The following is a 15,029-nucleotide window of genomic DNA, read 5'->3' as shown; positions in this document are numbered from 1 at the left end:
TGCATAAGTGGTATTTTTTTCATCGTGGCTTTGTGAGTGATTCAAACATTATTAATTGATCTGTGGATTGCTCAGTCCTTCTCTTTGCTCGTCTAGAGCCACACAAACACTCAAAAGAGGGTGAAGGAAAGCACACCCATAAGTGGGAGAGAGAAGAAAAAATGGAAGACAAAGATGAAGAGAATAAAAAAGGTAGAGTGAGGTAGAGAAGGAGTGCATTGCAAGTAGTGAAGTCTATAACTGCATGTGCATAGTCATTAGAACCCACATAAACAATAAACTGTATTAGCTTCCGTAGTTTTTAGTTTGTATATACTGTAGTAAACCTGCTTGGTAGTGAATTTTTGGGCCTGTTAAATGTCACAATAATTCTGTTCTGCATTAGACAACTCATCCCTCCTGTAACCGGACTGATAGTTGCAGATTTGCTTGCCGTAGACTCGATCGCAGTGTTTCTAGATGAACATGTAAAATACAAATTTTCATTCTCTGAAGCTCTTCTGAAGTTCTTACTATCTGGAGGGCAACAGACTGTCCAGCTAAAAGGCATCATATATGACGACTTTAAAGGTGAGGAAGACATGATAAAGAGATGAGAAAACGAAAACAGAGATCTCAAAGTACAACATCACAGTATTTACAAGAATGAACAATGAAAAGGAACAGTATAGGTTCTAGATTTTACTTTTCCCTTCTATTCATAACACTGTAATGTCACATTGAGAGTTCAAAAACTGAGTTTGATGATGTTTCTCAACATGTCACTTCCTGTCTCCTTTCTAACTTCCATCAATCCCTTCATCCCTGCTTTTCTCTATTATTTGTGACATGTAAGGTAAGTTTATTGTGTGTAACGTGTGGAACTCATTTATATTTAATTGATTTGCCTGTTCCTATGTGCTGAGACAGGCTCTGTACTGAGTTCCTCGCTCTCGGTCCCTTTTAAAGTGTGCATAAATATTTTAAAGACACTTCTGAAGTGATAAAAAAAATTCTGAAGTAGCTAAAAATTCATAAAGTTGATTAATTGGTCTGGTAAATATGCATTTAAACATTAATTTGTATAAGTCTACTGTAATGTGAAATATTATTAGATTACAGTTGTGCCTTTGATGTACAAAAAACAGACATATACAGCTAGTGCAACATTAGATTTAGCTATACAAGTTTAATTATTGGCCATGTTTAAATGCTGGTGAAAAGTCCCACACGTCTGACATGTTCAAGGTGCAAACACATTACAGTCTTGATTCCTGTTAAGAGTTGACAAAAGTTCTTTCACATGATTCACATCAGTGTTGCCCAATACTCTGACCTCTGTGAAGCACGCATCAAGCTACAGCGTTATCCCCAGCTCAAGCATTGTAATGTAACACTTAGGCCTGGTTTCACAGACAAGGTTTAGATTAAGCCAGTATTAGACCTTAGTTCAATTAGGACATTAAGTAGCTTTTATAAACATGCCTAAAAAACATAACTGGTGTGCATCTTGAGAAAAAAACAATGACACTGACATATTTTAAGGTATGTCAGTGCAAGTTGCGTTTAGTTAAGTCTGGGACTAGGCTTTAGCCTTGTCTGTGATACTGGGGGTCAAAGTTCAAATTATTGACCCTGATTGCCACTGATCTTTAAGATGTAGCAAATCAAAATCAAATCAAAAACCAGATGGAAGAAATACTGAACCAGTAACATCGAAGGTAGAACAAGATATTTAAAAAAATTGGTGAGACTATTTTTTACTTTTTATATTAGTTACTATTTAATCTTTTTTTTTTTAAAAGAAGTCTCTTCTGCTCAGCAAGGCTGCATTTATTTGATCAAAAATACAGTAAAAACAGTTATATTGCGAAATATTATTACAATTTAAAATAAGTGTTTTCTATGTGAATATTTTAACATGTAATTTATTCCTGTGATCCTGTGAATGTTCAGCATCATTACTCCAGTCTTCAGTGTCACATGATCCTTCAGAAATCATTCTAATATGATGATTTGATGCTCAAGACACTATTATTATTATCAATGTTGAAAACAGTTGTGCTGCTTCATATTTTTGTGGAAACAGTGATAGATTTTTTTCAGGATTCTTTGATGAATAGAACGTTTAAAAGAAGATAATTTATTTGAAATAGAACCTTTTGTAACTATGATTGTCTTAAATGTCACTTATGATCAATTCGATGCATCCTTGCTGAATAAAAGTGTACACCAGCTAGTGTACACTAGCTACCTAGAACCTTGTACCTGTCACATGGAGGTCAAAGTGTAATGAGTGGCTTGCGTTGAAAGAACACTCTGATGCAAATCAAGAGAAAGGCACTGATTCAGGTTCTCAAAAAGGGGCTAGACTGAGAGTAGTTCATTAACGCACTGCACACTGATTCTCTATGAGTGACAGAAAGACACAGATATGAGAGTAGGATACAGGACAGGTGTGAATGGGAACTGGAAGAAGCCAAGCAGTTTGACAAAAAGATCTGCTTCAGAGGACGAGGAAACAGCTGTTTTCGAGAAAACATCTGTCATCAGATTTCCCAACATCCCTAGAGCACACACACACACTCACGTGCATGCGGAGTGGGCAAGAGTCCCGTAAGAGTGTGTGAGATATCGCCCTGTCAGCAACACACACACACACACGCACACAAATCTTCATTTCAGCTGTCAGTGCTGTGGGTGGGTGCAGCAGGAAAGACACAGAGTGACGCAAAACAAAGAGTCGATAGCTTTAATCGATTCAGCATCGAGATTGATGTAGCTTGTAGATGTACTCTAACTCTAGTCATTTTTTAAATCATCATGTTTATGGTGTCATGAGCTTATTAACATATGACCACCCACATTTAGATATCAACACCTTGTACTTGAACGACATTCTTAAAAACCAGCACATTTCTTTACTCTTCTCTCTTTTAACCCTTTTTTACTCACTTAAAAAAGTTGGGTTAAAAACGACCCAACATCTGACCCAATGGTGGGTTGATACAGTATAGCACCGACCTAATGTTGGGTTATTTTAACCCAATAAATTAGGTAACTAAAAATAACCCAACGTTTTTTAGAGTGTACTTTAACCTAGAGTTGCTGACTTTGCCTTTTTCTCTCTCCCTCTCAGATTGTGAATGTAACGGACACTCGAATCGCTGCAGTTACATCGACTTCCTGAACATAGTGACGTGTGTGAGCTGCAAACACAACACGCGTGGTCAGAACTGCGAGCACTGCCGCATGGGCTTCTTCAAAAACAACACTGCGGAGCCCGATGACGAGAACGTGTGTATCGGTGAGTAAGTGTGTGCATTTTTATAACTAGAATACTGTGCATGCATTTGAGCATGAATCTTAGAGAGGCAAAATAGACGATTAGATTGGATAAAAAAATCTGACAAATGCGAAATGTAAATCATACTGAAAATACAATATTGAATCGCTGCACGTGATAAACTCCTACGTCTGAATTATCTAGTCATATTTTTGTCTCAAATACACAAATCCTCAAACACAAACAATGGACAACCTGACGAAAGCTGAGACGAGCATGAATGAATGCACCTATATAACATTTATACAAACTATATGATTTATGCTTGGTATCTCACAAATAATTAATTTTCATTAAGCAATTAGTCAATTAGCTTTACACTAGCTGACTTTAATAAGGTCCTGTGATTTTCAACGCTGAAGGCACAAACAGACTCACGGCATCCAGTCATAAAAATTGAATTTACAGTACAACGTAAAATGTCACGTAATCAGCGGAAAAGTAGGGCTGTACAAATAATCAAATCACGAAATGTTACAGAATTTGGGGAAAATATAACTTATTTCAGTGGGCCCTGCTATTAGCTGTTGTAAATCACCTTAATATATTTGCAAAGCAGCAGTCATTCACTGTCATCTACTGTGAAGTCAGCCATCCTTGAAGAAATTACAATATTTACAATTATAATATACAAAATTACAATATTTATGAAGACAGTCTTTGGTGGTTACTTTTTTTTTTTCAGTTTTAGACACTAAAAGCAATTTGTGTAATAAGCACACCTGGTAATAAGATGCATTTTGGTCGATTGGATTAGAAGCAGACAACACTAAATACAGGTGTAAACTGGGTCTAAAACGCTTTGAGCTTATTCACTTTCAAACACTTCCAGAGGTAGTCGAAAACACATTTGTTTGTTGTTTGGTTTGAAAACGAAAAATGTACCATTCCTGATTTCTAACACGCACTCACTGTGTTCGACGCGGCTTTGGGGCTGTCAGAGCAGAAACGAAAGCTGATGTTTTTCCATCGTCTCCAGGCACATTCATATGTAACTTTGCGTGAGTTTATTTCGTCCATTATATTGAAATATCTGAAAAAGGCCATACATTTACCCCTCCCAGAGACCCTCCCCTGGATGAATTCAGGACCGGAGTTGTTGAAAAGTGGACAAAAGAGACGGATTAAAACACCAGGTGTGAGTGGGAATGTGTCTCGCTCGACTACATGTGATCCGATCGACCAAAACGCATCTAAATATCAAGAGTAAAGAGTACATTTTTAAAGAGACCCAGTGTGGACTTCACTGAAGTGTGCATCAGGGAAATCCAACAACATTCAAAAACATCTTCCAAGCAAACAATGCAAGGAAATGACTCTAATTGAAACAAAAAAGTCATGTTGGAGAAAAATACTAGGGATGTAATCAGGAGAAAGAAATACAAAGACAACTGAATGAGGGAAGAAAGAGAAAATGCACTGTACGCCACAGTCAACAAAGTTAAACTGTAACATTATCTTCCTGGGAGCGTCATATTAGAGTTTCCCAACGGTCTTCAAATAAACTTCCAGAAATAAACCCGGATGTCACAGCTCTTAAATCAGCAGCTCTGCTTCCAAGCGGACGCTGAGAGTACCAGGACGGAGAAGAGAGTCCATCTGCCACACGAGGAGGCAGGGCGCGGGGTAAATGAAAGCATGCTGGGAAGTCAGCACAAATCAGCTCGCCCTCATCGGGTGTGTGCCAGGTGCCAACATGGCACAGGGTCAACACCAGGATCTCCACAAGGAGAACATTTACCTCATCCTGAGCTCACAATAGCACTGAGTCTATTGTGTCTATTTTCAGGAGTTGGCTGCAAGCCGATGCAATATACTGTTGTGTATCAAAATATCAGCGGATAGATTCTAAAAATAATAATAATTTACTGCTGACTATAACAGTGACATAATACATTAGATCTTTAAAAAAATGTGTAAACTGCATTTAACTGCATTCATTAACAATGAAAAATAGGCTACTTCTAAAGCATGTATTAATCTTTAACATTTACTCATTTATTATTACAATCAAAAATTGTATTTAACATGAACTACAATGAACAGTTGTATTTTAATTTCCTAACGTTAACAAATATCAATAAATACTGTAACAAATGTAATGATAGTTAATGGATTAACTAATGGAAACTTATTGTAAAGTGTTACCAAATTGTGTGATTAACAATATTTATAAATGAATAATATGCTAATATATTAGCAATGCAATAGAGAGCTGCAGTGAAGATGTATTTTTGTAGGCCAACCCGAAAATTAGCATCACCCTGATTCCCTTGACAAAAACCCAGTGGGATTTTGTCATTGGATTTTGCAGAGAATAACCTCCATGACCAACAAAAGTTCATGATTCTTACATGTTTTGGACTTTTTTGAATTTTGAAGCCTTAAAGGGTTAATTCACCCAGAGATGAAAACTCTGTCAGTAATGACTCACCCTCATGTTGTTCCAACCCCGTAAGACTTTCGTTCATCTTCGGAACACAAATTAAGATATTTTTGATGAAATCTGAGAGCTAGATCACTCCTCCATAGGCTTCTCTGTTATTGAAACTTGCCGGCCCAGAAAGTTAGTAAAGACATCGTTAAAATAGTCCAAGTGACTACAGTGGCTCATCTTCATCTTCAGTGTGGGCCTGGGAGTGAGTTCGCATGCGCGAGAACTGAGAAGATGACGCAGACGGATCTCAATGTATTGTTTACACTGGTTCTATAGTGTGCATTTCCTGGATGTCTGAATCGAGAGAAACCAATGAGAAAACGTAAAAGTGCCTTACCAATGCCGCAAAATGAATGGCTTACCTTTCACACTTTCCCATCAAATGATCGTAAGCGCCATCTTCTCAGTTCTCACGCATAGGCCCACATGGAAGAAAATGAATAGTTGAATACATTTTGGGGTTTTTTGCGCACAAAAAGTATTCTCGTCGCTTGATAAACTTGAGGTTGTTGAGCCACTGTAGTCACTTGGACTATTTTAACGATGTCTTTATGAACTTTTCTGGACCGGCCGATATCAATTACCTTACAGCCTATGAAGGAGTGAGACAGCTCTCAGATTTCATCAAAAATATCTTAATTTGTGTTCGGAAGATGAACGAAAGTCTTACGGGGTTGGAGCAACATGAGGGAGAGTCATTACTGACAGAATAATCATTTTTGGGTGAACTGACCCTTTAATACAATCGGCAGAAGTATAAAGCTAAACTAAGGCTAAAAATGAACTACACTACGGTCACATGACTTCGGGCTTCAAGCAACAACTCTTCATTTAGAAAATATTTTCCCTGAAAGTTTGAGTTTGCAAAGCTGTGAAAGCAAACTAGTGAGTAGATGAGTTTACCTGTTCGGCTGATGACGTTTAATGTCCCGAAAACCTCTGTAGTCACATTCAGACACTTGAGAACAACCGCCTTTTCCAAGACAAGTAAAAGCTTTGAGAAAAAAAAAGAAAAAAAAAACACACACACACACACACACACACACACACACACACACACACACACACACAAGGGGGTATTACTGGTATTTTATGTTGTAGAATGAAATGTGACAATATCTTGAGCTTGACCTTATTTCAGGCATTTAATCAAAAACCAGTTCAAAAACCCATTGACTTGAGGTTGATGGAACCTGAAGTGCTAAACTTGTTTCTGGGTTCTGGGAGTCATTTGGGATAATTATGCAGTTTGATCAAGTCCGTCTCCTCATAAACCAGCTGAACGAATGTTTTCTGGCACACTTTGTCACCGTTCTTCGTTAAACATCACATCAACATTCACAATTAAAACGGAAAACTCAGAAGCAAATTGGTATTTATAGTTATAAGAAATCTTCAAGAGTTTCCTACTGGTAATTATGACATTATGGTGCCAATCATGTGCATTCAACTAACCACTTTCTGACATATTATTTCTAAAACAAAAAAAAATTGCATGCTTATTTTTAGCTTATTTTCTAAATACAAAAAGCAACTACAGAAAATGCAAACACAGCTTAAGCATGCACTAAGATTACATTTTTATGAATAAATATAATGGCCACAAGTGCATGCCATATGCACGCAAATATTTATTCAGCGCAAACAAACTTGGGTGGTGAATTGAATTAAACCTGCCAATCAACTAAAACTATCAAGCCATTTTGACACTCAACAATTAGTCTTAACAAGTTTTCAGAAATAAGCTGTACAAGTTCAGCCCTTTTCCTGTGACTAACTCTCTCTGTTTCTTTTCAGAGTGTAACTGTAATACGATGGGTTCGGTGCACGACCGCTGTAACGGCACCGGCTTCTGTCAGTGTAAAGAGGGCTCAACCGGAGTCAAATGTGATGAATGTCTCCCCGGTTACTATTGGAAACCGGGCTGTTTCCGTAAGTACCTTCCCAATCAGACTTCATTCAACTCTCCCATCTAATTAACAAATCAATGTCAAAGTGTGCAGTCGCCTTTCCATTCTCCTCGGCCAATTTCAGGTTTAAATCAGATATTAATTGGCACAGAACTTTAGTTTCCTAAAGCCATCTGAAATAAAAGTAACAGTTTAAATAATTTCTAGTTCTAGCTTGCAGTCATTAGTCTTTAAACTGTGGAGTTAAAGCAGAGTCAATTCAACTTCCGAATGGCTGAGAAATGAGAAAGATGCTTTAATGGTGTAGTTACGCCAACTACCATCAGGGATTAACCATGCAAACCAGTCAAACCACTAGTATACTACACTGTAAAAAAAAAAAATATTTTCATGATTTGTTATCACAACATTTTTTCTTCTGTCAAATCAACTTATGTGGTAATTTATGTGGTTCAGATAACATAATATTTTGAGTTTCTGTTGATTAAAAAATTGAGTTAATACAATGGAGATTGGTTTAATTTCAATGAACTTAAAATTTTAAGGCAACCAGGTTACTTACTTTTTTAAGTTAAACCAATAATATTCTTTTACAGTGTATATGCTGCTTGAGATGCGGCTTCTGTGCCATCTTTGCAGTGTAAAAGATGTCCTGGTATTGCAGAACCCTCACAAACGGAAGTGATTATTGTTGCACATTTTACCACTGGGCTGCACTTTTAATAAAGCTTCTTTAATGGCATCCATCTCTCTTAAAAAATACCTCTAACATCCATCACTCTTAAAAATAAAGGTTCCAAAAGAGGGATTTCTCGGCAACTAACCTTTTTTTCCACTACAACGAACCTTTTTTTGTGTAATAAAAATATTCTATGGATGTTAAAGATTCTTTGTGGAACGACAGATGCCAATAAAGAACCTTTATATTTTAGAGTGTGGAATCTTTCCATTGCACAGAAGGTTCTTTATAGTAGAGAAAATGTTCTTTAGATTATTAAAATGTTTTTCACACTAATAAAAAATGGTTCTTTTAAGAACAGGAAGCAATAAAAAATGTATTATTATACATTTTTCAAGGCTTGTGCCTTGGAACCTATTTCATGGTTTGCGTTCTCGAGCCACCAAACACTGTTTTGTGCAAATGAGAGTCCGGATAGCATTAAGGGTTTTCTGTTAGAATGGTGTCGTGTTAGCAGCCCCTAAATTAATAACTAATGATCGTTGTGGCGGAAGTGAATCAATCAAAACTAACTTTAGCTGGACAATAACTTTATTCTAGAGCTGCTGTAAAGCCTAAACAATCTCTGTTACTTTAATTTCCTATTATCACTGTAAAGTTGCTTTGAAACAATCTATATTGTTAAAAGCGCTATATAAATGAAGATGACTTGACGGTTCTTTGGGGAACAAAAAATGGTTATTTTATGGCATTGCTGCAAAAACCTCTGGTTACTTTATTTCGATAGACCACTTTCACACTACTATCTCTCATTAGAGTATTAGTAGACTGTTAGGTTAGGGTCGGGTTAGTAGAATCAGTTGACATGTAGTTGCAAAGTTACAAAATAAAGTGTTAGCAGATATTAAGCACTCTAATACTCTGACTGCTAGTTGACATGTAGTTGCAAAGTTAGCAAGTAGATTGATTCATCGAAATAAAAGTGTTACCAAACTTTTGGAACCTTTATTTAAGGTTTAAGGTTCTAAAAAAAAAGTTCATGTACTGCGTTAGATTAAACTGAGAAGGATCATAGCACTTGCATATTGTTGTCCTACTGTTAGTTTCACTGCTTCTACTGTTCTCATTTTGCTTTGGATAAAAGTGTCTGCTAAATGAATAAATGTAAAATGTTTATTTTTAAAGGGTAACTCTCGCCAAAATGCAGCCTAGGGTCTTTTTGTGAATCTACCCGAGTCAAACTTTCGTGTAAAAGCATAATTAGGATGGAAACGCCACTTTTAAGTTTGACTGTATTTTCGTTTTCGGTTAAAATGCCTTTTGAATGGGAGTGCTTGGGGCACGACTATGATAGCATCAAAAATCGCTATTTTTAAAACACTAAGAAGGCTCGACACAACATGAAACTTTGCTGGAAGTATCACCAGGGGCTCTACACATGAACTCCAGCATTGAGAACATTGTGTGTGTACACAGAGTTTACTACAAAGAAAGGTTTTGAACAATTCACTGTAGCTGTGTCCGCCGGTATTTTGACAGTCAAAAATAGTCGATCTCCGAATGCAACGTAACAGGGAGGAGAGTAAAGATGGAAAGCTCCTAAAGCTTAGTTCCATATAAATTCACGGATAATTTGTTGTTTTGTTGTTAGTGAAAATCAATATTGACCTTGTATTTGAAAAAGGATCCTCATATAAGAAACAACTCTAAAATTCAGAGTCAGTTCATTCGCATTCGGAGATCGGCTATTTTTGACTGTCAAAATGCCGGCGGACACACAGCTACAGTGAATTGTTCAAAATCTTTCTTTGTAGTAAACTCTGTGTACACAAACAATGTTCTCAATGCTGGAGTTCATGTGTAGAGCCCCTGGTGATACTTCCAGCAAAGTTTCATGTTGTGTCGAGCCTTCTTAGTGTTTTAAAAATAGCGATTTTTGATGCTATCATAGAAGTGCCCCAAGCACTCCCATTCAAAAGGCAATTTGACCGAAAACGAAAATACGTCAAACTTAAAAGTGCCGTTTCCATTCTAATTATGCTTTTAAACGAAAGTTTGCCTCGGGTAGATTAACAAAAAGACCCTAGGTTGCATTTTGGCGAGAGTTACCCTTTAAGAGTGTAGTGACAAAAAAATTGTAAGGCTTATGATTCAAACATTGGAATTGGTGTCAAGTTGTGTTGCACAAAAAAGGGGTGTGGTCTCATAATGAAGAGGGCGGGATTGGTCTGATTTAACAGGAGGCTGACCTATTATCACAATAGATTATACTGGTGTATAATGGGTTTGGCTTGTATTCCCGCTATCTGCACATTTTAAGAAGCCCTTGTTTATTGGAAACTGGTTTGTGGGGTAATGATCACATTTGTACCTGGATTCCCATGGTGATTTTAGAACCCCTGCGCACAGCGTTTTCCCTGTGATCCATCTTTAAGATGAAACTGGCCCACGGCCAGAACCGCTAGCTCTGTGAGGAGACAGAACAGGGGAGAATCCATTAGGGACACACTTCCGGAGCTGGATTAGTCAGTTTCTTCAAATAGATTTATTTTGTTTTAGGGTTAAGTGGATCTGCATGCAGCCAGAATTTACTGGTTCTAGTAAATGCACTGGATAAGCTGTTTGGTTAATAATATTTAAATATTATTGGTTAATAAAAGTTTTGAGTGGTTTGGACAAGTCTTTTAGAGCTTTTTGTATTATATTTATAAAATATCATGCGCTGTAAAAACTTATTTGTAAACAAAACAAAGACTGTTAAGTAATGTTTTACAAGAAAATAATATTTCAGACTTTCTACTTAAAAATTCAATGCGTTTCTTTTTTTAGTCTATGGTTTCTTGCCTTTTTCTTTGTAATTAATATTAAGATTTACTAGCAATTTCTGAGTGAAAACTGTTTCTACATCAAGTTTTATTTAGTGTGACCATTTCAGCAGTGCAAAAAAAAAGATGCCCATTTAACCCTTCACTTACAGTCTTTTTTTGTAGGATATGTTCAGAATGGCAAACTTAATTCTGTGCCGTATACACTATACACTGCCTACTGTTTCTTCAAAAATTAGTATTTGAAAACGAATGCATTCATGTAATGACTTCAAGTAGTAATAGAGTGCATTAATATTAAACAGGAATAATAGAGTGCATTAGTGGCCGCCCACTTTTTCAGCAGCCTTGCTTCCGGAAGTAATTTTCCCATAGGATTTATTTTTTCAGAAGTCTTCATTAGGGAGTTATAAGCCATCAACCAAACCAACCAGCTATGAGGTGAATCACAGCATTACACACTTTGATTTGAAGAAAGACAAAAAGACAAAGGTACAAGACTTACAATCCCATGAAGCATTGTGAAGTACACACATTAAAAATGATCGATAAATATAAAACTGATACAAATCATATATATATACACATAATTTTGTGCAATTTGTTTCGATTCTCTGATCGATGGAGATTTCTTTGCAGAATTATGGGTAATGTAGTTTTTCACCTGGAATTCCACTGTTAAATATGATTTTTTTAAATATATAATACAGGCTGATGGCTTCAACAAAAGCATATACAATCGATTAACAACTTCATCTGTCTTTACAGGTTTATGAGTTATTATTCAGAATCAATTCCCCTGTGGAGAAAATGAATGGGATTTTTACTTCCAGAAGAACCCAAGTGTTGTGTTCTGTGCCACATTATTGTCACATGATCTGATCACATGCATGTTTACTTCCATATCCTCTTCATTATTTAGCATTTTTAATTTAATTATGTGTAAAATGAGTCAAGAGATTAAAACTACAACTGATATTACTTACCCTCAACTTAACCTTTAATTTCCAGTGTGACGAATTAATGGTGTTGCATTCTGGGAAACGGTGCTCAGCACTGTGCGCTCTGGTCATATTGTAGTAGTAGGTCATCTCAGGTATTCCAGGCAAATGAGAAAAATCTGAAAAATTATATGTTATTCAGAACATAGCAATAGTCATGCTCCTCTTTATCATTTTCTGAACTTTCTCTCTCTCACACACACACACTCATTGTTCACTGCTGAGACAGTTTGGGGTCAGGTGTGTAGCACCTGGTCTCATTAGTACCCAGACTCCTGCGACACGTTATGGCTTTTTAATAACACCGGACTCCCGTGTTAAATATGACACAGATGCAAGCCACCAAGAAAATGATCGTGTGTGTGTGTGTGAGTGAGATAGAGAGAGAGAGAGAGAGAGAGAGAGAGAGAGAGAGAGAGAGAGAGAGAGAGAGACTACACTACCAATAAAAAGGACTAATTAAGATTAAGACTTAAGATTTTGGAGATTAAGATTTTGTTTTTGAAAGAAGTCTCTTCTGCTCACAAAGGCTGCATTTATTTGATAAAAAATTCAGTAAAAACAGTAATATTGTAAAATATTACGGTTTAAAATAACTTGTTTTCTATTTGAATATATTAAAATGTAATTTACTCCTGTGATCAAAGCTGAATTTTCAGCATCATTACTCCAGTCTTCAGTGTCACATGATCCTTCAGAAATCATTCTAATATGATGATTTGATGATCAAGAAACATTTCTGGTTATTATCAATGTTGAAGAAAGTTGTGCTGTTTCGGATTTTTGTGGAAACCATGATTTTTATTTTTATTCAGGATTCTTTTGATGAATAGAAAGTTAAAAAGATCAGTATTTATTTGAAAGAAATCTTTTGCAATGTCTTTACTGCCACTTTTATTCAATTGAATGCATCTTAATAAAATGATTAACTTTTGAATGGTAGTGCATCACAGATCCCACAAAAATATTAAGTAGCAAAAACTGTTTTCAACATTGTTTGAAATGTTCCTTGAGCATCAAATCATCATATTAGAGTGATTTCTGAAGGATCATGTGACACTGAAGACTGGAGTAATGATGCTGAAAATACAGCTTTGATCACAGGAATAAATGACATTTTAAATCATATTATAATAAAAGACACTTATTTTCGATTGCAATAATATCTCACAATATTATTGTTTTTGCCGTGTGTATTTGCATGATTATGTAGAAAAGAAAAAGCAAAGATTGGGAATGTTGTACATGAACTTTTCCTCTATGTTCTCCACAGCGAACGTGTGTGACGAGGAGTTACTCTTGTGCCAGAACGGGGGGACGTGTGTTCAGAATCAGCGCTGCAGCTGTCCGCCCGACTTTAAGGGTGTTTTGTGCCAACAGTCGCGCTGCGAAGGAGGCAAAAAGTGCAACCGTGCCAGCTCTCTCTCTCTGAGCCTGGCACTTCTGCTCTGCCCGCTCCTCGCCACCCTGCTGAGCTCCACCGCCTCCTGAGAGACTCCGGAGAGACTCCTGCTTCTCCCATCGCCCTCTACAGGGGCAGAACGACAAACAAAGAGACTCTGTTAGAGCTGGAAATCAATGGAACTCAAAATGTGCGCCTCACGTATACGCTGAGGACGAGTAATACCAAAAACACACACACACACACACAAAATCAACAAGTTTCTTGTGCAATAGCTGCGAAATTCAATACTTACCCCACTTCCTTCACTCTGATTGGCTCAATGTAGGGGGCGTGTCCTCACAGTGACTGCAGGTTGTCTTCACAGAAAGACAGGAAAGGTCCGGCTTCACGTTTTTTACTCTCCCTCGCTGCAGTTTGTAACATTCAGATGTATGTAACGAGCGCTCACTGTTATTCGCTAAAAAGCAAAGAGTATGAATATTATTGTGATATTTGACTATTAAGATTTTAGGCACTGTACCGCTGGTTGTTATAGGAATGTTTGTCGCCACAGTTAGAGATCGTTGATATTTACGAAGTATTCAGGACACAAACACGCTATCCAACTTGTAAGAGAAGATATCTAATCAAATGGAATTATTATGAACCCACATTATTTGACTATTTTTTGGTAGAGAATATTTTTGGTTTGGATCTACTCGAGAGGCAAAAAGGTTTTATTATACACTGTAAACTTTACAGCACACAAAGCTATTATAGTACAAGAACCTATAACGTAGAGTTTACACTGTACACTTTACAGTCAGGTATTACAGAGGATGAATTTACGCACTAGATGTACCAAGCAGAATTTATTATATGGCAAACTCTACTGAGATGTACAGGATGGGGTTTATTACACGGTAAACTTTATGGTTAACAGATTTACAAAACTAAAAGAACTGAATGAAATTTTATGACACTGTAAACATTACAGTAAATGTGACTGTTACTTGGCCACGTTTGAATTGTTTCTGTGTCGGTCATTTCTTTGCATTTTGTAATAATACACACACACACACAAGATCATTTTCTCTCCAAAATTATGTCTCTTCCTGTAGGATAATGTCATTAAGGAAATGGCTTTTGCTAGTTCAAATTATTTTACAAAAAAACTAATGGTGTGTTCACACCATAAGAGTATTATGGAAAGTGATATTGAGGAAACAGTAAAAACTAATTACAATTTTGTTCTTAATTAATTGTCAGTTTATCATTTTACAAATTAGTGCAGCATCTTGGACATGACAACATTTTTAACCGACAAATAAAATGATTTAAAATTCACTTCATTATAATGTTGCGGCTACCTAAACCGTATGTAGTAATATGATTTTCATCTTTAAAAATTGTGAGTTTTATTATTTCATCCAGTATATTAAAACATGATAACAGTGACCCAATAAAA

General features: G+C 36.5%; 1 protein-coding gene across 2 annotated transcripts in view; it reads left to right on the top strand.

The window, feature by feature from the left end:
* Positions 1-14,647, top strand: part of ntng2b (netrin g2b) — a 64,375-nt gene extending 49,728 nt beyond the window's left edge. For both annotated transcript variants that reach the window (XM_079846921.1, XM_079846922.1), the window contains exons 10-14: positions 97-192; positions 496-570; positions 3,119-3,286; positions 7,560-7,694; positions 13,451-14,647. In XM_079846921.1, the coding sequence (XP_079703047.1) occupies positions 97-192; positions 496-570; positions 3,119-3,286; positions 7,560-7,694; positions 13,451-13,668 (692 nt within the window). In that variant the 3' untranslated portion in view covers positions 13,669-14,647. The remainder of the gene's footprint in view (positions 1-96; positions 193-495; positions 571-3,118; positions 3,287-7,559; positions 7,695-13,450) is intronic.
* Positions 14,648-15,029: the final 382 nt, after the last annotated feature.

This window comes from Squalius cephalus, assembly GCF_949319135.1.
Source record: "Squalius cephalus genome assembly, chromosome: 17".
Classification (NCBI taxonomy): Eukaryota; Metazoa; Chordata; class Actinopteri; order Cypriniformes; family Leuciscidae; genus Squalius; species Squalius cephalus.
The sequence above is the reverse complement of the archived record's forward strand: the minus strand, read 5'-3'. Positions and strand labels throughout refer to the sequence as shown.